Genomic DNA, 27192 nt, shown 5'->3' with positions numbered 1-27192 from the left:
CACCGATTTTTTGCTCGTCCGGTGTTCGGCGCGTGTTCGGGGCGCGGCGCGCATTCGGGCCGATCCGCTTATTGGCGGTCCATCAAAGCGCGCATTCGGGTCCGAACAATACCATGAAAAGGACGCCGCAAATTTCACTCAACCCCGAACGCGCGCCGAATGCGCGCCGAATGCGCGCTGAGCTCCGAACGGGCAAAAAATCGGTGCGCGCCGAATGCACATTCGGGGCGAATGCGCAGGTGAATACGCGGCTTAATAAAGACGGCGAGAAAATTTCAGGTGGATAGCGGTGGGTGTTTTTAGGTGTTGCGGGTAATAAATCGATGTTGTTATCCACTACTTCGGGAAATGCTAATTACATGTCTTAATTTATTATTGTCGACGTAATTTAGAAACCTGAATGCTTCCGAGTTGTGATTAATTCCTGTTGTACAAAGTAACTGAAACTTTCTCATAGATTCTAAAAAGTTCTTTCGTTACATCAATCTAACATTTAAGACATGAAAAACGGCGGTTTTCAGTGCTCGCGGCGTTCGTCACGCTTTCCAAATTTCTGTTGGTTTAATCATATCTGTAAATTCTTTCCGCAATTACAGTAAACGGGATAATAGAACACCGTACCCGAAAAATCTTATCCCATCAAAAAGATTTCGTGTAAAAAATGTGGCCGAATCTTGTGACTCCTTTACCCATAAAAAGTTGTGGGATGTCATGTAGAACCGAGTCTAGCGCTGTAATTAACTCCGACGGTTTTATTCACAAATCGCTCCAAGTCTACATCTTTAGTTAAAGAGCATTTTGTGACTTGGCAATTACGCAGTACGAGAATGTGACGGAAGTTGCTTAAATTTTAATATTCACGTTTATTAATAAAGTATTGCATAAAATAATATTTATACAGGAACTGAACGTATATGTATTTATAGCGTGCACTTAATTTTACATAACATTGTAAGGTGTAATAACATCCCTGTGCTGCGTAATTGCCAAGTCACAAAATGTTCATTAAGTAAAAATGTAGACGTGGAGTGATTTGTGTCACGCTCGCGGGGGCTAAACATTCATGTATCGTTTTTCGGTAATAGGGCGGCGAGTTTTTTTTTTTTAATTTCTTAGCGAGCACCTGGGGACTAAGAGGAGCATGCCTATCAAATTTCATGGTTATGGGTTCAGTGGTTCCAGAGATATCGAATTTCTTTCATAAATTGTTAGAGAAAAGGATTTTTCCAGATTTTTTAATTTTCCCTTTCATTGTATCCCAAACACTACCTTTCTGCCAAAGTTCAAGTTTCTGTTTCCCGCAACGCTGCGGGAAGTACGTCCGATTTTTGATGATCAGTCAGTGTCGAAATAACGAAACTTTGAGTTCAAATATCTTATGAACTAGAAAACATAGAATCGTGAAATTAGGGGGTTTAATTCTCTTTGAAAAGTACTAGGTTTCACTAAAGTTTCAGGTTTCTGGGTAACTCCAGCACAAGATATGGGGGGAGGGGGTCAAAGTACTTTGAATTGCTTCCAGCAAACAGTGCTTACAGATTTAATTCGTCGATCCTTGGTCTTACCAACTCCCCTTTGCGATTTATCTAAAATACGCATCTAAACAATAAACTGAATCCCTCGCAAGTTTCCCATCAAAAAGCGCCCTTAATTTCGCGCCTACACATTTCAAGATTCACAATTGGATCCACCGACACTAAAATTTCAGCCTACAAATGGGATCAGCTCCGTCAAACTCAGGGCAGAATGAAACACCAACGAACACAGAACATACACTGCCAAGGATCAGCTCCGAGTAGGTACCCAAATACCCGAGTACCTACTACCAGAAAAAGTCGTCGTATCAGAGTCGGGAATTCCTGAAACCCCGGTGACGATCTAAAAATGGCGGGGAACAATGGGATCGCGACGCTCCATCGGGACACGTCGATGTTCGATCAGTTTTCACCGAAAGGAGTCTCTCGTTCCATGCATTCCCGTCGTCGCGGGAGACACGAGGGGGAGCGCACGAAGGGGGTCGCGAAAGACCCGACGAACACGTCGATGCAAATTCAGCGGAAGGCGAGAGAATGCAGGCGTCGGTGGAGGGGACGGGAATCGGTGTAATCGGTGTTCGAAGCATTCGAGGAAAGCCGAGATAGGGGGAACCTCGATCTCCGATCGTTCGCCCGCTCGGCGGCCGGATAATTTATTGAAATTGTCCTTACGGGAGTCGTTACTATTTTATCCGCGGATATGGAGGCACGAGTTCTCGCGTAACGGTAGTGGTGCAAGGGTTCCACGCATCGGCGAATGCCTAATCTTTCTCACGGTATAAATCATTGGCCCGTACGTGCCGCGCAATAAATTCCGCGGGCCGCTTGTAAACCGGGCCATTACGAATTCGGTGTTCCCGGCGACTTTCCTCGTTTCTGTGCTTTCCGTGCCCCGTGGTGTCTTTCCAATTCCGAGCCACTTAACCCTCCACGGGTTCGCGTGCTTAGAGCGACGGACTGCTGGTGACGAGATGTTTTACGTTCGTGTTGTTTGGATATGATATACTTCAGAGTGGAAGGTGATATTTCATGGGGACGTTGATGAAGGTTACTTAGCATGTTACTCAGAGCCGGTGATATATTAGGGTTGTTTTAAGAAGATGTTGATAAATATAGCTGGATTTACTTTAGTAAGAGAAAATAAAGTTTATTAAACACTTTTTGTCGAGATAATAAGACACTTACGAAGCAGACTGTTGGTAGATATTCTCGTTAAAATTGACTCAGAATATTTCTGAGGATATCTTAACCCTCGTGCAACGAATGCAGGGTCATTTCGATCCAACTCTGACAAAGTCGATTACGATGTTACATTTGTGACGGCAATGGCAAAATATAGTATAAGATGCGTATAATTGCAGTAACATTATTTGTAAACATCATACAGGAGATACACCTATTTTATGTATCAAATGTACGTGAATATTTTTATTATGTATTTTTTTATTACCTATTAATGTGGGATTAACTTATTCATATTACATTCAATTTTTTTCGTGAAACCCGTTTACCATAGAAATGTTGCTATGGGTCAAACTGACCCTGCATTCGTCTTACGAGGGTTAATAAATAGGAAGAGCCGTGGGTACACCAAAAATTGGCGTTTAATAATGCCGAGCACTTTAAACTGAATTGGATTGGCATTTAGGAAGCTCGCTGTCGTGTACGACTGCTGAAATGCCACTGACGTTTGACTAAAAGTAGAAAGTGCCTTAAATGATTCATTATTCCACATAAGGAACTCGTCGAAACTGTGTCTGTCTTGTATAAACTTCCTGAATAGATTATTTGCAAAACAAGCAGGGCATCAGATCCTGATGTGTAAGAAGTAGGGGAGAGTTGTGCAGTACCGACCGCTCTAACTTTTTTTGTTATAGCCTGGGGTAGAGTCGATAAAAATCAGAAATTCAAAAACGTGTTTGTAGTATAGATGGGACTCAATAAGAGGAGGGAAATTATTTTTGTAAAATTTAATAATAAGAATTGATAATTCGCAAAAGTAAAAAAGTTGTAATTTCTAGGAAACGAAAAATTGTCGTCCAGTACCGATCAACTATTAAATTAGGAGATTTTTAGGTGTAAATGATTAACAATGTTAATAAAAAAGGCATTTAATTGGTACAATACAAGATACTTTTCAAATTTTATTTGCACAAACATCGCAAGTATAAAAATTAAGAATCTCCTGATATGTGCATTCGACGTATGCTTATTTTTGCCAAATGATTCCTTGCAAACAGAAATGGGCAAATTTTTTATTTAAATAAAATTTCGAATAACGAATAAAAAAATTAACTTTATTCATCGAATAAATTCTCGTCGAATAATCTAAAGTTAAAGTAACTTTTATTTGATCCTTATTTAAATAATTTTTTATTCAGTTAATTCCCAACTCTGCTTGCAAATAACACACTGGATAACTTCTTCGTTAAATCCTAGCTTCCTGTTTGTTAGGTTATCATACCTATCCTTATTTACTTTAATTTTCTACGGGACAAGGTAGAAGGAAGGCTAAATGAACATCTTGTAAATTAATCTAACAAACTGAACTTACAGATAAGACAAATTTGATCTCTACTGGTTGACAGTCTATTGCAGGCTTTGAATAGGTTTCGAAAATAACTGTTTCAAACTGTTATATAAAGGTTCTGACTGAAAGAGTTATGAAGAACATTTATTCGGAATAGCCGTTATAAAGAACCTAAATATCAAACTATATAAGTATAAGTTACGATTCCTATATAGCTCTATAACTTTTATTTTGTAGGTTTTATATAAGTTACAAAGCGGTTATAGAACCGATTCTTGTAACGATTGTACAGAATTTTACAGTAAATGTAATCGCAACATATTACAACTATAGATTACTCTGTGTAACCAAATTGTTTAAAAATTATTATAAATACGTAAGCAAATATATATTATGTACATATATGTATACACTCGGCGGTATGCAAGGATCACTTGTATACATATGTACAAATGTGTACATAATATATATTTGCTTACTTATTTATAATAATTATTAAACAATTTGGTTACACACAGTAATCTATAGTTGTAATATGTTGTGATTTCATTTCATGTAAAATTCTGTAAATCGTTACAAGAATCGGTTCTATAACCTCTTTGTAACTTATATAGAACCTAAAAAATAAAAGTTATAGAACCTAAAAAATAAAAGTTACAGAGCTATATAGGAACCGTAACTTATACTTATATAGTCTGATATTTAGGTTCTTTATCACGGTTATTCCGAATAAAGGTTCTTCATAACTCTTTCAAGAATCAAAATCTTTATAATAACGGTTTCAAGCCCTGGTCTATTGGTCAGTAGGGGAGACCGGGGCTGGTAGACCAGTTTTTCAATTTTTGATTTTTAATAAATTATGTGGACGATACATCATTAACCCGGTTAGTATGTTTGATAGGGCATACATTTGGCTATCTGATTAAATTATTAAAGTTGACTCAATGTGACAACAATTAAGGTATTTTAATGTTTTTTCTAACACCTTGCATGCTGATCAACCAGCCCCATGATCGGGGTTGGTTGACTTACAGCATGGGGTAGGTTGACTATGGATACAATCAGTTAAGAAAATGTTATTAGTAATTTATCACAGTGGTAATAAAGTAACACAATGTCACAAAAGTTGTTTCATCACAAAATATTAATTTCTTTCTTTCATATTTTAATAATAAACTGAACTTTTTTTCAACTTAATCATAAATTATAACGTACTTATAACATAGTGAAATTTAAACAAAAAATAAAAATCGCCTTCTGAATAACAAAATAACAATTTAAACCTTATTAACGTTATTAGTCAACTAGCCCCGACCGATCATTTTGACTTCAATAGTCTATATAACCTTCAATTATTTATGTATAAATAAAAATACTATGTCAATAGATCGTCTAATAAACAAACATTAAAATAGTCCTATAACATTTATTCTATTGTAACTGTATAGGGCGTGAAAAAATAAAATCTTTAAGAAAAAATATTTACTTACGTAGTCAATTTTTCCAACAAACACTGGCAACTGTTAAAAAACATGCGATCGCGGGGTCGGGCATAAATGCATGGCATAGTAAAAGTGACTTCTTTCTACAGTGAATCCCTCCGCAATAGAGAATATGTCGGTGCAAAGTTATTAACAATTAGTTAACCTACCCCTTGAGAAAACCAGCCCCGGTCTCCCCTACTGCACGACAGTTGGATGGTCGGTACTGTACGACAAATACGGGGAAACATTTTAGATCCTCATGTATTATGTACAAAAAAATATTGCAAAACTAGGGCGTTTTAGTAAACTTAATAGACTAGAGATAGTGTACGTAATAGAAAAAAATTATTTACTCACATGAGAAACAAAAGATTAGCTATAAAAAATAACTTTTAACCCACTGAATATCACCGTATACGTTTAATGCCTCAGAACATCGAGAGTAATGGAGTAAACAATATGACCCCGAAATAGGTTATAAAGGATTGCAATTTTCATTTGTTAATACAAAGTGCTAATATCTGGTCGAAGCAGCGAGAACTAGCTTTGGTCGGTACTGTAAGCTAGTCGGTACTGTACGACTCTCCCCTATATAGTAGCCGAAAGGAGAATGTATATTCAATCCTTTGACTGCCTGATAGGACATGGAAGTAGTAAACAAAACAGGTAGGTATCTAGCTTTCTAATTTAAATCAATTTTTTTTATCACATGTTACGAATAAGGCTGCACTATTGTATAATTGTATGATAACACAGTAATAAAACGTACTATATAATAAGCTACCGTAAACTGGGGGAACATTGGCCGTACGGGGTGGGGAGACCGGGGCTAATTGATACGTTATCCAGTTTTCATTTTTTTTACAATCAATTACTTAATTACAAATATGCTAAAATATACTTTGGCCCTTCCTCTGTAATATATAGTAAGCGAAAACTTGAGAAAATACATACAAAATGAAAGGAAAAATGTTATTTGGACGAAGGCAAAATGCATCAATTTACCCCACTGCGGGGCAAGTTGATACTGCTCTGGAGAATGTTAATACATCTGTGAAATATCCGTTTAATGAATAACTAACAAATTTGAAAAATATAATTTTAATTTAGATACCTTTCCAACAATATAGACTAGAAATGAACAAAGACGTATTCTGAAAACCAAACAGATTTTTGAACAAACATAGAAAAACATTATTTTTACTATTTCTATGTCTGCAATATCTCATTTTAACATGAGGTGTCTTCTTCCATTTTGTTAATATATTTTAATAAACTCGTTTTGTCAATATTGTATATTTTCGCGCTTTGCCTTAATGATATTGAGTCTTTTTCTATTGCGGCACATGCTTTTTCAAAAATATCTTGCGATATTTCGCTATGATTTGTCTTTTTGATATAAATTTCGAACCATTTTCCTAGAAATAAAACGAAAAAATACAATTAAAAGTAGTCGGGGAAAATTGATATACTGTATGAACATGCCCCAGAGGAAGTCATTATGTACAAACATGTCCATAAAAAAATTTAGAGCATATAAAGAAAATAACAAAACGTAATTACTTTACCTTCAGAAGACTCAATGCGATGCCAAATTAATTGGGGTTATAAAATTCTCTAAACCGTCTCAAGACGGATTGGAAAGTGAACACAACTATTTACTTTTTCTCTATATAAACGAAAACAGTTAAAATATAATTGCTAACGTTAAGGTACGCATACGTACCCTGAATCGTAGGAAATAATTGAACCACAAACTTCATATATCTCGCTCAAATGGAGCTACATATACAGTAACTCGCATTAATATTTGTACACTTTTTAAAATCGCATAACTTTTCTAGAATTGGTCCAAACAACTTGACTTTTTTTGAGAAGCTAGAAGGATTAGTTTGCTAACTGACGCGTTTCCTCGTTTTGAAAAAAAATGTATTTGGTTGGAATAGCGAAAAGAATAGTAAAGGTCGATTTTTAAACTTTTTTTTGTGAGCTTGTGATGAAAATTAAAAAAAAAACCGTTTGTATAGAATCGCGAAAATTCCCGAAATCAGCGATTCTCGACCTTATTCTGCGATCTTTAAACGTTTGTAGCTCGGAGCAACGTTAACCGATTTTGATGAAATTTTAGGCACGTATACAACTTACTGCAATCTACAAACGATTTTTTTAAATTTTCATTACAAGCTCACAAAAAAAAGTTTAAAAATCGACCTTTACTATTCTTTTCGCTATTCCGACCAAAAACATTTTTTTTCAAAACGACCAAACACGTCATTTAGCAAACTAATCCTTCTAGCTTCTAAAAAAAAACTCAAGTCGTTTGGACCAATTCTAAAAAAGTTATGCGATTTTAAAAAGTGTCCGAATATAATGCGAGTCACTGTATACGGTGTCGAGATAATTCGTCTGAATCAACTAGCCTGGTCTCCCCCAACATTGGCAGTACGGGGTAACATTGACAGTTACTCAACATCTAATAAAAAAAAAGGAAATTTTTTTATGCATTTTCACACTTGTAGTATAATCACAAACGATGCAATGTTATAATATAATACCTAAACCAAAATTAAAAACGTAAATTAAAAAAAAATGACTGCATTGAACATAAATGAAAGAAATTTAAGTGTTAATGTAAGTTCAGATGTTGTAAAACTTTAACTTTTTAAGGTTATTTCTATATGATGTGCCAATGTTACCCCGTAACCGGGTATTTAACATGTATTAAAGAAGGAAAAGGACAACAATTTGATGCATTTTGGCACTTGCAGTGCATTCACAAAATATGCAATGTCATGATAGGACACTTAAAGCAAATGTGAAAATGTTAATCATTATATTATACAGTGAAATGTTCGAAAAGCATGCCAATGTTCCCCCAGTTTACGGTACCATGTAACTTAAAAACTTTATCGAAATATACGTTCACGCGTACAACTGGGCAAAATGGTCCTCGGTTCCTTTACTCCTTATCTGCCGCTTCTGCGGACCACAGCATCGACACCGAACGCGACGCGAAATAGATGCGAGCAGATCCCGCAACCCTAATCAAAAACGTCCCTGATAAATCGCGCGCTCTTTATCAGCAACGACAATTGGACCGGTCTGCCGAAACGTAATCGGAGTGCCGGAAGTATCTGGTACGCGACGTCGAGTCGCCACGCACCTCGGCGGCTCCTTGCGACCGAAGCGAGAGAACTCGACGCGCGTTACCACGGTACGCAGGACGGCGACCACGAGGGGCGAGGATAGCGCGTTGCAGAAAAAGCGCCCGGGGATTACTACGCATAGAAAAAAAACACAAGACTCGTGAATCGCTGACCAGTGAATGAATCAGGCGAAGAACCGCTAAAAGGAGCGAGAACACAAAAAGCACGGAGCCAGAAAAAAAAGTGCGGCGTTACGAGGCGAGGAAGCGCGGCGCGAGCAAAAGGAGGGCCCGAGCGAGGAAAAAAAGTGTGGCCAAAAGAAAGGTGCGAAGAGAAGAAACAAGGCCGCGATACGCGAGCGTGCGAGCTGAATGGATAGGAAAGTCGAAGGCAAAAAGGGTGCAGGGGGTAGAGTCGGGAGGAGGGAACGAGATAAAGGGGGCTGCGATCGGCGGGCAGTAGGGGGGGAGACGGAGAGGACGGAAAGCGTGCGAGTGAATGAATTTGCGACGGGCGAGAGAGGACAACGAGAGTAATGAGGCGGAGGTGAGGTAGGGAGCGAGGAAGAACGAGAACGAAGGTGCAAGAGAGCGAGGGCGGAGGATCTGAGTCAGCTCGATTGGATCGAGTAGCGCCGAGTCAGCGAACGAAACAGCGCTAACTGCCAGCCGCCAACTACTACCGGAGATCGTATCTATACAGCGACGTATCGCGCCGCCAACTTGCAATAATATCGCCATTCATAATTTTTACGCGGCTCAGCGTCATTCAGGAATCCTCCGCCAGCCGCCGACGCATTCCGTTTCGCAGGAACGCGCGGGGCGCTCCAATTGTCTCCACCAACCCCTTAGCGACGGTGGAATCGCCGGTGGTTACGCAGGGCCCGGCGATGCCACGAATTCCAAGATGCCCTCGGCGCAATTTCGAAGCAAGCTGGACGGAGCGTCGAGGAGCGGTATTCCTCCTGCGAAGCCCGCGCGCGCGGCTGCCGAGTTGTTGGTTGATTCTTTTGTTTGTTTGCGGTTCCACTGTCTAACGCGAACTGCCGCGAGCACCGGAAACATTGTCGCTCTCGATGGAGGAAGCATATGGAATTTCAGTCGCCGCGAAGGAATCTTGATAACGGCCGCGCGAGGATTCCGTTCGAGCGGCTACGCCCGCGGTGTACCGGTGCTTTGCGCTTGAGCATCTGTGATGCTCGAGTACGGGAGAACGACTGTCGAGTTTTGGAGTAACCGTGCACGCGAAGGTGTGTTACAGGGCTAACAGTGTGGAGCGCGAAACGAGAAAGTGCTTTAATTTGTGGTGCACGGTGTGTGGAAAGTTTCAGATAGGCTAAACTGCACTAATTATTGGCACTCCTGATTAAAAAGCCAAATATTAAGAAATACGAGCTTAGAGAGTAGATTTTTTTTACCATTTCCTATCTTACTTTCACTACAACACTGCAAATTTCAGTGGTTCAACTACGCACTTTATATCTGGCAACACCACGAAAAGTCTTGAACGTAGTGGTGAGGACAAAGCGCTGAGATTTTAAGCGGTTTTTTTAACATTTTGATAGGCAGTAAGTACATTTTAGCGCTTTATAATTAAGTAATGGTTTGAAGTACAGATTTACTAAGTGCTGTAAGTATTTAATAGTGAATGAAGTAATCTGTTTCAACTTCGTTTTTAAGTTTTTTTTCTTCTATAAAACCTTAAATTTGCGGGTGCCAATGATTGTACTTTTATGCCTGCTTTTGTTTTTCATTGAATATCTTTAAAACAAAAGACTTAATAGTTACTCGAGATGTTTTATATTAATGAGAAATCCATAATCATCGGTAAGAACTAAAAATTAAGATTGAATAAAAATTTCACAAACAAATATAGACATTCCAATTGGGATTTCCGCTTAGGGTGTCAATCATTGTACAGTTTACCCTGTATGGGAACATTCTGGAGGTCGAACATGTTTGATCTCATTTAGTGTAAAGATCGACTATTTTTAAGAATCTTGAGGTTCATTACAACGTTTATTACTGAAAGATATCAGCAATTTTAATTGCAATGGATGACTTGTAATGCAACTCACTTTTGAGAAAAACAACAAAGATAATTACAGGAAACTTAATACCCAGGTCAAGATTTTTGATTTTTGAACAGACATCGCTGAAAAGAATTTGCAATCCCACTTCCACCTTCACGCAGCACCACGCACGACTTCTCGAAACGAGTCCAGCAATCGCTACACAGAAGAGTTACAAGGTAAAAATTCAGCGACAGGCTCGATTATCGACAATCGAGGCTCGGCGCGACCAACGCGTGCCATCCACTGGACGTTATCCTTAATTGCTTTAATTCGCTCGCAACGCTTGCAGCCTCGTAATCTCTGGAGTCTAGTCGAACGCGTAACCAATTGCCACCGACGATATCGCGAGGGCGATGCATCTGAAAGATTCTCCTGATCGCGTTGCACCGTGTCGACTCCTCCAGTTCTGTGACGCAACGATGGATTTTGAACCTTTTACACTGTGAACCCAATAATTTTAGAATCCTTCGTGGGACTTTCGGCTCCCATAGAATGTATAAGTTAACAAAGGATTGTTCATGAATTTCACTTCCAACGCGACATGTCTGTGAGTACCTACCACTAAAGAAACAATATTTAGGGGAAATTAGGACAAAACCGGGACGTGCTATTATTTTTAAAACGGCCATAAATTTTCCCGCGTCATTGCAGCGACGTATTGTCACGATATGCATTGTTTTGTCAACAAAAGACGATCGTCTTACAATCGTGCATAGTAAGGTTATATAGTCTTGTATGTTTTTGAAGGCTCTGATCTAATTTTCGATAGTTAAGAAACTTCAACACTTTTGACAGTGTTCAGGTAAGTACTTTTTTGTGTGAATTATGTTAATTGTTACATATTAAAGTGTAAATAACTAAGACTGTTTGTACTTCGCCCTGGTATTATTCATAATTTTTAATATTTACAAAATTGTATGCTGGGGTAAAACCGCACGAAGTAAAATCGGGCACCCGGTTTTAAACGTGTATGACGAAGCAACAAAAACGAGGAAGTTATCAAAATTAAAACTAAATCTTAATAAAGGACCACGACTAAAAAGAAAGAAAACTACAAAATTAAACAAAACACCGAAGGATGATGATAATAGTGGTGATGAAAACGGTGAAGACATTTGCATTTATGTCATTAAAATTGAACGAAGGTTGGGTGCAGTGTACAGTTTGTTGTAAGTGGGCTCACGAAGGCTGCACTGATTGGGGGGACTGAAGAGTTGGACGAATTCCGTTGTGATAGGTGCTAGGGTCAGTTTCTAGTATGGTACACTCAGCTCAAACGATTGTGGTCGATCGAGATTCGATTGTGGAACAGCTTACTACGGTTGGCTTGTTTTCATCGCTAACGTTCTACAGTATTTCACGAACATGGTTTAGCGCACTGTAAAGTCACCGATGCTAGAACATTTCTATTTCGTGAGGAAACATTACTGTGACGCCATCTGATATGGCACACGTTCACGTAGTGCTGTCAGTGACAGGCTGTCAGAATTTAATTTACATCGCTTCGGTTATGTTTGCTTTCCCGTTGTTAACATAAAATAACGGACAGTTGATTTTGAAATAAATGCGTATTTCTTTGCTCTGCGCATTTCCACTAATAATGCGCGCCTTAGATTTTAATCTATCAAGACTGCTACGAATAAAATACCACCTAGACTTTATTCATCTCTGTATTCTGGTTTCGTAACGCTTGCCATCTCTACGAAATACATAACATTCGTTTCCATTCTTTTCCTTATTACCCCACCAACCCGCTTTATTTATTTGTGTCTTCCATTATAAATCCGATGATTTATTTACTTCGGACATTACAAGTCTATCGTTTATAGTGTTGAAATTATTACGATTTCTCTTGAGGTTCGTTGCAATAAAAGTGATTTGACATTTATTCTTGGTGTCACTTACGCTACAGCATCGCGAACAGAGCCGATCGCGCAGATTTATATAATTATGACAATCATAGGCAGATAGTGCCACAGTGGTGTTTCAATATGAATTAGAAGTGTTCTAGACGGGAATCTGTGGCTTGGCAGTGCCTTCGCCATGCGCATGAAATACTGTGAATGTTAGCGATGAAAAAAAGCCAACCCCAGTAAGCTCGAATACAATCGAACCTCGATCGGCCACAATCGTTTGAGCTAAGTGCACCCGGTTTTACCCAGGCCATGGGGTAAAACCGTGAAAACGGGTCATATTTTAAATCGCAATTTTTTTGTATGAGTTATTGTATTAAAAAAAAAAATAGATATATACTATTATTTAATAAAGAGTCTATTCTAATGAATCCTGATTACAATTTCTTCTTTACATTAATAATGTCAAAGTTACGAGCTTTTATCCTTAACTCCCAGGTTGTACCCCTACTTCCCCTATGTACAGAACTTTCAGAACCATCGAGTCATCAAATTCCATCGCTCAACTTAAAACTGTATCGCTTCGAATCGAGACCTTCGTCATGTACCTAGCGACTCAGAGCTTCCTAATGCCCATCGCCACTACCCCTAACGCGCCCCGCGTTCAAAGCCTGCTCCAAAAATACGCGACACGACGGATCAAGAAGAACAGATGCGACCGTGACGAGGAGGAAGAAAGGATCGCCGCTTCAATTAGATTGAGCGACGCAGAAGATTAGCGATATGAATCCACCTCGTTCTAAATTTAATCCACAAGCCTCGTTGACACGCGATCTCTTCGTTCTCCCAGCGAGCAACGCTCCCAATTTTTTCAAGCTCGAGTTAAACCACGCGTTTAGCGCGACGAGAACGTTCCAATTCCGCCCCGCGATGCACCGCGACGCGCACAACCGCGCCATTTTTTATACCGCTTGCATAGTATATCGTTTCAATGGTAGAACCTGACTCGCGGCGCCGCGCTGGCCGCGGGGACGGCTAGAAAGCGAGATTTCGGATGGCGATTAAGAAATTAAAGTTCACAGCTTTCTGCAAGCTGTCCCGCGTCGCGAGGACGGTTCGGGGCTGAAAATCGACAAGGGGCAACGCGGAGAGCCGATGTCGGGCACACCTGAACCTGCTTAATGATTATTAATGATGAATTTACACGGTTTACGTGTCGCAGGTATTTATGGCTGGTAGTTTGTTCGCGGCGACTCGTTACATCATCGCGCGAGGCGCAGATGCGCCGAGCCGACGACCACTGTATCGCATTCGCGAGTAGATACTATGAAAGTTCATCGGCAATTAACAACTTATTGTTTACCACGGAGCACGAACGAAAGTTCGTACGCCGTGCGTGCTCGGGGCGAAAATAGGCTTCATGGACGTTGGAATGAGATGCGCGTTGTTTATCGCGCATTTTTAGCGGGGCTATGACATAATTACGATATGGAGCGCCCACTGGTCGATGAGAAAGTAGCGTTTTATTATTCAAAGACCCCCCTCGCCCCTGCCCGGGAGAAATTGAATCCCGCGATTACGATATCCCACTGTATCCTCTCTTGCCGTATAATAAATGACGCACGGCGCGCTACAGGGATCGGCGTTTAAAGGCTGACCGGCAACGGGAATTCGAAAGAAAAGTGTGTCAACGATAATACAACACCGTGACTAAAGTGCTCGCTTGTTTATTTAACGCTGTTATAAGTGGAGTAACACTCATAGATAATAGACCATTAATTTTTATCGGCGGTTATAAACTGTGCACTGTGCACGATACATTTCGCCTACGAGTAGGCATTACCATCGCTCGTTACTCCAAATCGTTCTTCACGTGAAATATTACCACGGAGGTTTCCTTCTTTGCGGAACCACAGGGGGAAATTCACCAGGTGGAACACGCGCGACGTGTTTCCCGTGCCTGCTTTCGCAAATGAAGAATTTGTAACGGTGCGAATCCACGATGAGACGAAAATATCGTGTCCCCGCGTGAGACTTTGATCTCACGAGACAATTGTTTCACGATGTGTGCACACTAATGGACAGATTTTAATTTTTTCTTGAAACTACACTCTCACGAGGCAAATTTCGTGATATATTTTCAAAACTCTCATCTGTCGTGGCTGTTTCCATTATTTACAAATTAGTTGTTGATGAGATTCTTTCATTTAACACTATTCCTACCACAACCGGACAAATTATCGTTTTTAAAATTTCGATTAGAATTTTCTATATGCGATGTAATTGAATCGCCTTTAAACCTCACGATTTTCCTCAAATATACGTATGTACATGATATACTTCTGAATAAAAGAACCTATATTTTTACACTGTCAAATTGGCTATTATCAAAATTCTATATTAAAGAAATATAAGTTGTGCTAAAAACCGGTCGCGGTATGAAAGATATACGTGAAGTGTCGGTAGGAATAGTGTTAAATGGACTTGGGACATGGTTTCGTTCGAAGGCAAAATTTAATTTTTTTATCATTATAAACCTTTGTGTACAGTGAGTAAAAAAGTATTTGGTCAGTTTTTAAAATCGCATAACTTTTTTAGAATTGGTCCAAACGACTTGAGTTTTTTTTAGAAGCTAGAAGGATTAGTTTGCTAAATGACGTATTTGGTCGTTTTTAAAAAAAAAAAGTATTTGGTCGGAATAACGAAAAAAATAGTAAAGTTTGATTTTTAACCTTTTTTTGTGAGCTTGTAATGAAAATTCAAAAAAAAACCGTTTGTAGATTGCAGTAAGTTGTACACGTGCCTAAAATTTCATCAAAATCGGTTAACGTTGCTCCGAGCTACAAACGTTTAAAGATCGCAGAATAAGGTCGAGAATCGCTGATTTCGGGAATTTTCGCGATTCTATACAAACGTTTTTTTTTTAATTTTCATTACAAACTCACAAAAACAAAGTTTAAAAATCGACCTTCACAATTTGTTTTTTCTATTCCGACCAAATGCATTCTTTTCAAAACGGCGAAACACGTCACTTAGCAAACTAATCCTTCTAGCTCCTAAAAAAAACTCAAGTCGTTTGGACCAATTCTAAAAAAGTTATGCGATTTTAAAAACCGTCCAAATACTTTTTTCACTCACTGTATATATGAAACGCTGAGAGTTTGAATGTCAGGGCTGAAAAGGGAGTGCACGGTTTCCTGCCTCCACAAAGGATAATCAATCCACAAGCACTACAAGTCTACTATGCTCACTCGTCCACATTATAAGTGTACTTTCGTTCGTCTTACTGTAATCAGACGAACTAGACATTACCCCGTAGATAAGAGAACAATAGCAACAGAGTAACCATTGCAATTAACCACTCTCCTGAACGTACCCTAACAGACCCCCGAATCGCTGCACAGATTCTGCGAAAGGTGTATGCAAACATACTCCACGAAACAGAGCAAGAAAAACCCAAGAACCCTGCTAATTCCAACAAGTGCGAAGAGAACCACCCCCCAAGCTTTTTCATTCCTTAATCCCCGAACTCGCGAAAGGGAATTTCCTCCCGCAATTGTGCCGCTCGTTTTCGCCCCCGCGCACGTACGTGCCGCGAAAATCGATAATAAAGAGCCTGTCGCGTGCTGGGAAACGCGAAAATTGGACCATGTAATGGCACCGAATAAACGAACTACGTTAGGCGGTGCGCGAACGACGGCGGTGAAAAAAAATGGCGCACGGATCGCCCCGTTTGGAAGACGCGGCAGGGGTGCGACGATGGGAACGTATATGCATGCGCGCGTGTGCCGGTATCGGGGCAAAAAGCTCGTTGATGGTAAGACGAGATAATTATTCCAGCGAGCGCAAGCTCTTCGATCATTTCGGAACGTTGCTTTAGGCGTGGCAACACATGTTCTCAGCTCGGCGCTATGCACACACCGCATAGGTATGCACCGCGCACCTATATGCAACAACATGTCAGGACACGCGGCACCGAATCTCTCAGGCTTGCCAGCGGCTATCCATTTTCGCCACGGACAAGATCCCACGCTACAAATTATCCGACGCAATCGCTAGAGCGAAATGAAGCGACTCGGCGAACGGTTTCCTCGGTAGGAGATTTTTTCGCGGTGGAACTGTTTCGATCTCCGACGACTGGGAAAATTCGTAAGCCTCGGTGAGTCACGGAATGATAATGTAAGACGCTAGCGGTGATCTATAGATCCTGAGCGCTACCGTTGCGAGCGGATTCTTTACGACAGCGCCATCTCTAAATCTTCCGTTTTGCTTGGGTCGTATATATTCTGTAATCTTGTGGGTAATAAAAACGTTACGGTTAGCGTAGTCGTTAGACGTTAATTTCTCAGATTTTATCGACCCTCTATTAGCAACCGCGAGTAGCTAATTTCAGCGCGCGATCTCAAATTAATTATCTGTTTAGCCATGCGCGATCCGTATTAAGTAAACTCATCGAATCGCACTGGCGGCGTGCGCGCAGCGTGTGCTCCGGAGGGTGCCCTCGTGTAGAAGTCTCTCGTATTATAGGTACAGTATCCTTGGTATCGTTTCTTCTGTCGTTTCGATTCTACGTACATTTTGCAATCCCTTGCGTAATGAGCGCGCTAATGTAAGTACATTTCTGAGAGTCTGTCGACGTGCCGTTGCCGCGTCGCAAGTAGTCAATTTGAGAGCGTGATCTCAAGATAGTAGGTACCTACTAGCATGAGACAGACTCGTCCTTATTTTACTGCGTATCGTTTAAACAAAAACTCGGTAATCGGGTAAGAAATTTCAGTGAATAATTAGGCGAGCTGCGTTGAATAATTATGCACCTTATTCTATACCGCGGGGCTTGTAATTGGAATCATAAGAGTAAATGTTTTTATGACAACTTTCAAGGGTAATAAAACCTTTGTAATTTCTACTTAAAATTCTGCTCCCCTTACAGCAACCCTCAGTATCGCTTCGTTTCAAATTCTGCAATTTTAAATACAACACAGTGGTGAACTTCTCCAGCCCTTCGTTACACCAAAAGCAACGTGCCTTCCGCTATCCATAGAAACTGAAAAAGCGAATGTACAAATATGTACACGCTGTCTTTATGCGGGCATACGTATAAACTCTGCTCATACGATATCAAGAACATTTACTTAACGCGATTACATCCATCTTAAACGCTTAAGAGGTTAATATACACTTCTCAGATTTTGTCGGCTCTCTGCACACTTACGCCCGCCGCGAGATTCCTCGCGTCTCATTACAATAAACAAGCTTTGCTGACGGTAATTACTACACTTTGCACAATATTTACTAGAAGCTACATCTCGAAGGAAGTAGCCCATAACTCTTCTTACGCAGAGCGATAACACCGCTGATAGTTTCATAGATCCTACAGAAAATCCGCGGCTGTGTATAGAACGCGTCTAGCCGCAACTGTCCAAGCAAATCAATCGCGGGGAGCAAACGATTCCCCGAGGAACCGGGGGTTGAAAGTCGCGTCGCGTGCGATTTCGGTAGAGGCCCCCGTTCCGACGAAATCAACCGTCGCTCGTAAGTGGAAGGCGCGAGAGGCGGGCAGTTTCCTCGGCGGCTCGTAAAAGTGCGCTCGGAAGCGACAGCCGCAGACGATATATCCCCTTTCGCGGCGAACAGCCGAGGGCATAAACGATTCATGGCGTCGGTTAGCAGGGCACACGCGAAATCGCGCACGAGAGGGAACAGATAGACGCAAGTAGGCGAGGCTTTCGACCGTTGAATACATTTGACTTTCAAACGGTTGAAATTATACCCGGATTCATATGTCCACCGACTGGACGACAACCGACCCGTGGCTGAACGACAATCTCGAACCATGTACTATTTCTCTTAACATCTACCGTTTCAAGCTGAAATATATGCGCGCTTATTATCGATGTCTCTATGGGTTTCACTTCTTTCTTACGTACGCGCGTGTCATTCCATTCGGCCGCCCTCGCCGACTTCAATCATTGCGTAGATTTGACGTTCGATTTGTAATACAGTGCTAGTACCGGCGAGATTACAGGATATCATCCTGTAGCGGACGACGGAAACTACGTAACAATCCTGTTTGAATATCGCTTAAAATTTCGTCGGGTCTCGTGTTCGTACCGAGAGATAACTCTGAAATCCGATAGAGAAGCGAGGCTACGTTTATCGCGGCGTGAAAATTCTCCTTCGACGCTTTCCTGATGGATTTATTGCGCGACCGCAACGCGATAAGCGAGCGGGAAGTAACGTAAACTGTGAAATTATTCGTCATATTCTTGGGAAGCAATGGTCATTTCGAGTGATACAGTCATTTCGATTGAATCCCTCTGGTGAAATAATACGTGTCTACGTTTGTTCTAAAGTACTTTGGCGTTGCTCGAAATAGTGTCTTATAAATGTGGTGGAATATATGTTTTATGGGAAGGTTGTAATTTTAACATCAATTTCAGAGGATGTCTTGCTGTTCTTACAAGATTGTTAGGAAATAATCCGCCATTTAAACCAGTTTATAGTAACAGAATATAAGAAAATAGATTTTTTTATTTTGCCAGTCTTAAATGACTTTATCTAATCCCTACAAGACTGCGCAAGGTTTTGTATTGTTTTGGGGGAATTGGCGAGACTGGGATTTTTGTTGATATTCTCTTCTGGAAATAAATTTACTAACACCTAAGTTACAGTGAATGCATTCAAGAAATTCATGTACAAAACCTACAGCTGGATTAAATAGTTTAACTCTTACATCGCATTGCAGTATGCATAAATGCATTATTGCATCCTGCATACTTTTACTCCTATTCTAGCTTTATAATGAAACACTTTTGGCTTTCTGTTTCCCAACATCTGTTTGAATATATACATGCAATTATTTCTTTCCTACCAAATATAGCATAAGATTGTTTGATTTCAAGTATTATTACTTGCAGAAATTTCAATATCACCTTCGTGGTCCCTTAATGGAATCATGTATCTTTATTACCACATAATTACTGCGCCATTCAAAAGACATTTTGCAAGATAAGTAAAGTGCATTCTTCATCAATAACTTAAAAAGTACGTGCTGTCATAAACGACGCTACACGAAGCCACGGAAGGTCCAACTGCCTCCCATCGACTCAAACAATTGTCTTACATCTTCAATGGTTCCAGAAATAACTGCATGTATACTGTCTTAACCCCAGCCATATTGCATAATATTTCCGCCTTATTTCTACTCACAGAACATACCGGCCTGATCTAAGCGATAAACCCTAAGACACCCCCTATCTTGCACTCTATCAACTATTCCACAACGCAACTCTTTATATCTGGGAAACCTTTGCATTCATACTCCCGTAAAATGTGCGAAATCGAATTAAATCAAAACTGTCTACGCGTTATTTTGAACGGGGCAACGCGGTCCACGGGCTATAGCCGATTGATTTCAGTCACAGCTCGTTGATCGATGCGATCGAAGGTGCCATCCATCACAATGGCAATCGTGTGACGTTGCCTCGTTCCGCGAGCGATAGATTCGCGCGATGGCCAAGGCAGGCGTTTTGAACAGGGAAATGGCGCGAGGACTCACCTGTAGATTTGGCGATCCTCGAAAAGAGAACTGTGACATGATGTGTCGGCCACTCAGGGCCGTGATGGTCGGGCACCGCTACGCGATCATCGTTTCGGCCCGTGGCATCCGTTGCAGTGTCTCACCCACCGAGTCACTCGAAGATACAGTCGAAGAACACTTTTCTTTTCCTTTCTCTCTCTCTCTCTCTCTCCCTCTATCTCTTCCCTCCTTCCGTTTTCTTTCACTACTGTAGAACCACGGCGACCGTGCAAAAAGTCGCGCGATGTCGTTGCCGGTCGGCGAACATTCGAGTCACAAACGACGACGAAGAGAATCGAAGGGGCGAAGCAATATTTTTTTTCTCACTCGTAGCGCGAATAACTCGCCGTTTCTTATTGCACCGTCTATGCAGCCGACCCTGAAGGCGGTCTTCGCTCGTACACACTCTCACTGTCACAGAGGACGCGGGCACAAAGAGGCAGGGACCAGTTTTCCAATCTGAGACCGCAACGTGGTCGCTCGGACGGCACTGCCCGAGACTCGGAGGACCCGTTCGCGACTGGCACCGAAGCGATGACAACTGTACGTCAACCGTGGCCGTGGGACAACAGTTCACCACCACTATTAAGTCACTGGATAGAAGTCTGCGAGACGATCCTCACGCGACGCGGGTCCCGGTACAATCGTGGACAACTAATTACGTACGCGGTAGAAAAGCACGGGTACGCGTGGATGCGCGCATCGTACACGGCGGATGGTGTCCGCGCGGGCCCAAAACCTCGCGCACCGTTGATCCGATCGACGCGCCAGCTATGATCGGTCGCGACTATCCTCCGAATCGTCGTTTCTTTTCGACGGAATCCAAGCCGTCCCGGCTCGGGGCGAATAGGAAGGCGGAGGTAGCGCGGGTGCGAGCGAGAAAGCGTGGAGCGAAAGGAAACGAGAGAGCGGGACGAGAAGGACAGAGGGAGGAGGAGCGAGCGAGAGGAAGCGCTGGAGGGACGGGCGGCCGGGCGAGAGACAGAGAGAGGGAGAGAGCGGTAGGTCGAGAGAAGTCGAGCGATGGTGACGGAGAGACACGTTCCGTGGAAAAGGAAAGGCGAGAGAGGATCGACTCGTTCGCGCGCACCGATCTCCTTTTTTTTCTGCTTCTTCCTCTTCTCTCTCTTCCACGGGTCTTAGAGTTCTGCTTCCACACGTCCCAGCGGGTATATACGTGCCTTCCTTTTTTCCTCCAAATCGACCGATCACGATTATCCTCTCGAGTTACGGGTAGCAGCGCAGTCCCACACCGTGCGGCGAGCACTCTTTAAAACAACTAACTACAAACTGGCGCGGTTCGCGGGTACGTTGCGCCTCCCGGCAGTTCTGTCCTCGTCCTCCGTGCGATCCGTACGCGTCCACATGTACGCGTGCACACTTGGTTCTCACTCGTGTTTAGAGAGTGGCACGAGAAGGAGGGCGCGTGTGTCCATGCGACGACTCATCCCTCTCTCCCTCTGCGAACTCGTCGGAAACTTTTTTTCGCGCGCGCTAAGAGGGGGGAGGGAGGACGCAGTCCGATAGGGCACGATTATTGGTCGTACGTATCCGTCGATAACGATCCGCACTGTGCACTTTATTTTCTCGTAAATCCTCACTCGGACGACCGATTTTCGGTTAACGGTGACCGAACGTCGGACGAAGGTACGGTCGAGCCGACGATAGGTGGTGAGCGACGTCCTTCACCAGGTCGAAGGACCGAACGAACCAGCGAACAACAACGCGATCCAAGTCCGTAAGTTCTGGTATCCTCGTTCCGCGAGATGACGGTTGATCGCGGTGTAGGAGGAGGCAGCGGTACAGTGACGGTGGCGCTGGCGATAACGATGGTAGTGTGCCGATGGTGGTGGTGGTAGTGACGAGAAACGGTCGGCTCGACGCTACCGCTGCTGGTGGTGGTGGCAGAGTCGTCGCCGTAGTTCTTTTCCTTCCCATGGAAAGGGGGACGATTTTTGCGAGATGGTTTGCCCTCGGCGAGACGGGTGGGAGGGTCCAGGGCAGGCACGTCGCGCGGTGTGGTGGGGGTGCTGGTGCCACCTCTGCTGGGTGGCTGACGATGCCACTACCGGCACCTCGTGTACCCGCGCGCGAATTCGTAGCACCCGGCACTCTCTACCTGGTAGCGTTCCGTGTAGCGTTCCCTCTTCTCTCGAGTCAGGTCGGCATCTTCGTAGTAGATCGGGCCACGGAGCCGTACGGCGGTTAGCGTCGGCAAACGCGACAATAAAATATGGTGAGTCGCCCGTGGGGCCAGCTAACGCGCTCCCTGCCTACCCCCTCCCGCGCCATCAACTTCCCTTCTCTTTCTCTCCTTTTCCTCTTTCCGTTTCTTCGGTCTCGCTCTTTCGTCGCGCAGGCCGATCTATTCTTCTCCGTCGGCTCCGTGCACACGCTCCTCGTCCCTCGCGACGCCCCACCCCGTCGCTGCTTTCTTCCCTCTTCGTTCAGCTTTCGTTTCGTGGAGGGGATGGGTGCTACAGCCGGAGGGGGCGCAACCGGCCGAGATGCTGCCGCTGCCAGCCGTGCTTTCGCCCCTCCGGTGGGGTCAAGGGAGAGGCAGAGCGCGCCGTTAGGAGGGGCGAGAAGAGGAGGCAGAAACTACACGACAATTTTAGTTCGATAGATCCCGAAGTTTAGCCTCGGCGGCGCTGCTTTACTCGCCGCTGACTTCTTCCCCGGTAGTTTGTCGCTGTCCCCTCCTCCACTCTGTGCCGTGGCTCTCGCCACTCCACCTCTTTCTTCGACACGACCGCACACTCTCGCGCCTCCCCACCACACACGCCGATTCCCACTCTCTTTCTCTCTCTTCTCCTACTACTTCAATGTGCGATGATCGCCACACAACTTGCCAACCCTCGCCTGTACACCTCCGGCCCCCACCTCCTTAAAATCCTCCTCCTTGCTCCGTGCACAAACGCGACACTTGACTACACACGATCTTTCCCTCTCTTTCCGCCCTGGCGTCACCTTCGTTATAATCCTCGCTCCGCGACTTAACGTCTTTCTCGCTTATAGGTATAACAACGAATCACGCGTTCATCATCGCCCGACGAACTTGTTACGCCGACGATCACGTACCGAATCGTCAACGGCGATTGTGACGCTTGCAATCGTCACGTGTTCCGTCAACTACCGTTATCGATGTTGCGATCGCGACGATCAACTGGTACTCTTATCGAACTCGAAAACCGATCCACAGCCCGAGAGAAGTTCGATTGCCTATTGCCAGCCGAATCGTGTAACCGGTTAACCGTCGGTACGCGATCGCGGGAACGTGCCGACGATCACTAACAATATACAAGTTGACAACGGCGGGCGACGGACACGATGACGACAACGACGACCTCGGGGCCGTGGCGTCGCGCGAAACCGTGTTTTGCGCAGTTCTTTCAAGGGAACTCGCCTCCTCGCGCTTACTTGTCGGCCTCCTGGCACGGGCGCCGATCAAAGGGGCGGGTAGGGGCGGCTGTAGCTGCTGGATCGCGAGCTCGACGGCTGCGGGGGAGGACATTCCAGCCGCTACTGGTGGGGGATCCCGAAGGGGTCGCGACATGGTCCGCGGAGTGGGTGGAAAAAGGCGCACTGACATTTTTCGCCCGGCCGGCAGATTGCCGCTATACAGGGTGTACCGTAGCAACGATTTAGGGGATTTTTTGGACGCTTGCGATAATGTAACGAAAAAGAAGTTATACATTAGGAAATGGAGAGGAAGTTGACGATGCTATTTGAGAAAACATAGCGGAAGGTGGTGTTATAGAACAGCGGGACGATTTTATCAGAGGCAAATTGTAGAATAATTTCTGTAAGCTGTATTAGGGTGAACCCGCTGTTAAGGAAGCGCTAACGTGTTCACAAATTTTGTTTTGAGCGCACAATCCTTTTTCTTGTAAAACGACTGAAGGTTTCCTTGGACTTTTAAATGGAATCTTATGATTCTCTGCTTATAATATCATAAGGTATATCAGAGTACATTAAAGGACTATCAGAAGTACGGCTTTGATTCATGTAAAAATAAAAAGCAACGTAGTTGATCTAAGGTTGGAACACATGTCATCTGCAACATAGAATCCTTCTTCTTCCAGGAAACTATGTATGACGAGTGGCTACTATGCTAGAAGATTATTTTTTTCTTCCAGTCTTTCAATATTTTCTATACTTGCCTCACAATAGAACGTACTCCAAACGTCCGTGCGAAGAGCAATCAATCTATGATAAATCGGGAGCTCCATGGTTGTTAGTAGTCAGAAGTTAGCCTCGCATATACAGTCTGCGTTTAAATTATGTATGGGAGTTCAAGTTCATCAAGTTGCTTCCGGGAGCAGGAGCTAGAATATTACAAACAGCTTCGTTCAGGAAGTCCAGGTACCCTGCTTCTCATGGGAAATATTTTATGCGACCAACTCCACAAGTTGCTCGCAAACGAAACGTCCTACCTTTTCACGTTTTTAAAAAATTCACAATTTTTACTCCAACAGCTGTACCAACACCCTCTCCGTTCTCTTGTTTACCGTAACAGTTTCCTGTCGCACTATCTATCATTCCCCAGAAAATCTTGCGTACCGCCAGGCCGTACACCCTGTACACACCTACGACAGTACCTGCCAGCCGAGATATTTTTGTCGTTTCGCGGTGAAGCTCGCACGCTCACGCTTAACCCTCGTTTAGACGTGTCCCGTGTGTGCCGATGGTCTCGGTGTGTGAGAGAGAGAGAGGAGAGGGCGAGAGCCGGATAAATTGTCCCCTACCACACTTCTTTCAGTCCCCCTCTAGCGGGCCGCGGTGGGTGCGGAGCTCAGCTTTTTTCCCCTCCGTGGGCGCGGACTAGCCTTGCCCCGCCCCCGCCACCTTTCCCTACCCCCTCTCTCCGGCTGCACTCGAAGCTGCCTCGTACTACCACCAAGCACACACCGCGGTGCCGCTTGCTCGCTCGCCTTCCTACCTTTCTCGTCACCCCGCAGTGCGCGCGGCACGTTCAGCTACTACTTCGCGCTCTTGCTCGCCACGGCGACGGAGGAACGCGTCGCGGGACGGAGAGAACGTGCTTGAAGGCGGAGCGAGATGGGAGCATACGGTGAGCAGCACACCGAGATGTGAAACATTAGTGTACCGTTTGTTAACACCGCGGTCTACACACAGCCGCGCGCAACTCTCCTCTCTCGATTCATCCGTGCCCACCTCTCTCCGCTGGGTGACTTCAAGAGGCCGCTACTATGCGTATACGCTTTGTAAGCTCGTCGTGCGCAAGTGTGAGTCCCGATATACCCCTGTACATATACGCGTGTGTCGTTGCAGTGTGTACGTGGTACGTGTATACGTAGTAGATACTCTCCTCCTTCGTTCCATCAGATGTCGTCTCCTACCCCCCTCTCTCTCACTCACTCACTCGGTCTCTCCCTTGTGCTCTCTTCCGCTCTTTGACTCCACCTTAAACCCCCCCTCCTCGATCATCGTCTGTATCCCTACATCGGTGACTTTCCGAGAATGCGACACCGAATTTGTCGACGACGGCACAGAACCGTCGACCACGTTCCGTTACGACTACGCCCAGACTAAGCCGCTGACCGATGTCGTCGCACCATCGATTTCGGATTTCCCGTCTGTCTCTGTGCGTGTGTTACACGGAGGATCGAGCGTGCGTCTTCGGAATCAGGAATTAAGGAGCCAACGGAGAGCGATAGTGGAGCTTGTATCGTCCTCCTCTCGTCTCGGTCTCCGTATACACCAGTTATGGATAGATCGAGGTATCGTTGCTGGAAGGAATACAGTGGGCCACTGGGAGCACACTCCAGTGGTGTGTAAAAAGACCCAACGTGTTTTTCTGAACTCAACGTAGGCTCACTGCCCACGGCACTCGTCAGCTTGGTGTCCCCTATCGTGATAGTGTTTAAAGACAATATAGAATGAGAGCTCTCAACTCCTGACAATCAAGTGAACGCCTGTCTTCATCAGCTGACCCTTTTGCGACCTCGCTATTCTTTACTAACTTCAAAATTACCCACAGCGAACATGTTGCATAGTTCGCCTTGTATAGACTCTTGAACCCACAGGTGTCGCTTAAATTCGCACTATATTCCTTCCACCCGCAATGTCATCGACGTAACCCAGTGAAAGTACCTACCTACCGGGAAAGAGCCATTCAATGGCAGGCCATTTTTTAAGATTTGTGTCTTAAGTACCTCGCGATTATCATGCTCACCCTTACGAACATTGAATTATTCATCGCGTGGTGGTCGAATCACCTCGAACGCCGTGGTATTTCCCAAAAAATTTCGGTCCTCCGATTCGCCGAACTCTGCACAGCGGCCGTCCGTTGCTCCCTAAGCGAATGCCCCGGGTCGAAGCGACTCGTCGTTGGCGAAGCGATCGTCGACAGAGCATTTTGTAAGGAATCGACCCGTAAACGGCGAGGTGTTTTATTATGATTGTGCCACGCGCTTTAGGTATCTCCGGGCTTTGAATTACTAATGCTCGTGGATCAGCTAACGCATTTAGTCGCGGCGAGACGAGACAGTTAACTGTGGCGCGAGACAAGGCATTAACATGTTAATGCGCTCCCTGCCACGGAGCCCACGGCCTAGCGCAGTGCGCGCATACAATTCATGTTAAATGCATCGCCGGGCGTACGCATTGTTGCGCTTCGACTAATCACTTGCCCACTTTGCCAGCGAATTTGAATACAAATGGAAGGAAAGATGATAACGGCTTAACGTTACGTGTGCGACGCCGTTCCCATGGTCAAAGTGTCTGCGTTTCTTGGAGCGTATCAGCTTGTTAACTAGAAGAAGACAGGGTAACTGCTAGAGAGGGTTTAATAATTGCGCTGATAAAGAAGGACTTAGCGTAGCAATTGCTGCGAGCGAAACGAGTTAAATCGTCTTCAATCATTTCCTGGCAAGTTCACGCGATAGGGAAGTAAAAGTGGAACCAGACGGCACGTATATCCGCGAGCTTGCTCGGCTCGCCCAGGTTCGGCGAGTCGACGAGCCAT

The 27192-nt window shown here is 43.9% G+C and overlaps 1 protein-coding gene across 2 annotated transcripts in view; it reads right to left on the bottom strand.

Moving 5' to 3' along the window:
* The window catches only part of Mirr (iroquois-class homeodomain protein mirror), a 64421-nt gene extending 40904 nt beyond the window's left edge, over nucleotides 1-23517 (bottom strand). Inside the window, exon 1 of one of the 2 annotated variants that reach the window (XM_076809003.1) lies at nucleotides 20181-23517. In XM_076809003.1, the coding sequence (XP_076665118.1) occupies nucleotides 20181-20219 (39 nt within the window). In that variant the 5' untranslated portion in view covers nucleotides 20220-23517. The remainder of the gene's footprint in view (nucleotides 1-20180) is intronic. The other variant, XM_076809011.1, reaches the window with a different exon arrangement.
* Nucleotides 23518-27192: the final 3675 nt, after the last annotated feature.

Source organism: Andrena cerasifolii, chromosome 1, assembly GCF_050908995.1.
Source record: "Andrena cerasifolii isolate SP2316 chromosome 1, iyAndCera1_principal, whole genome shotgun sequence".
Taxonomy (NCBI): domain Eukaryota; kingdom Metazoa; phylum Arthropoda; class Insecta; order Hymenoptera; family Andrenidae; genus Andrena; species Andrena cerasifolii.
Note: the sequence above shows the minus strand (reverse complement) of the source record. Positions and strands in the feature narration are given on the sequence as shown.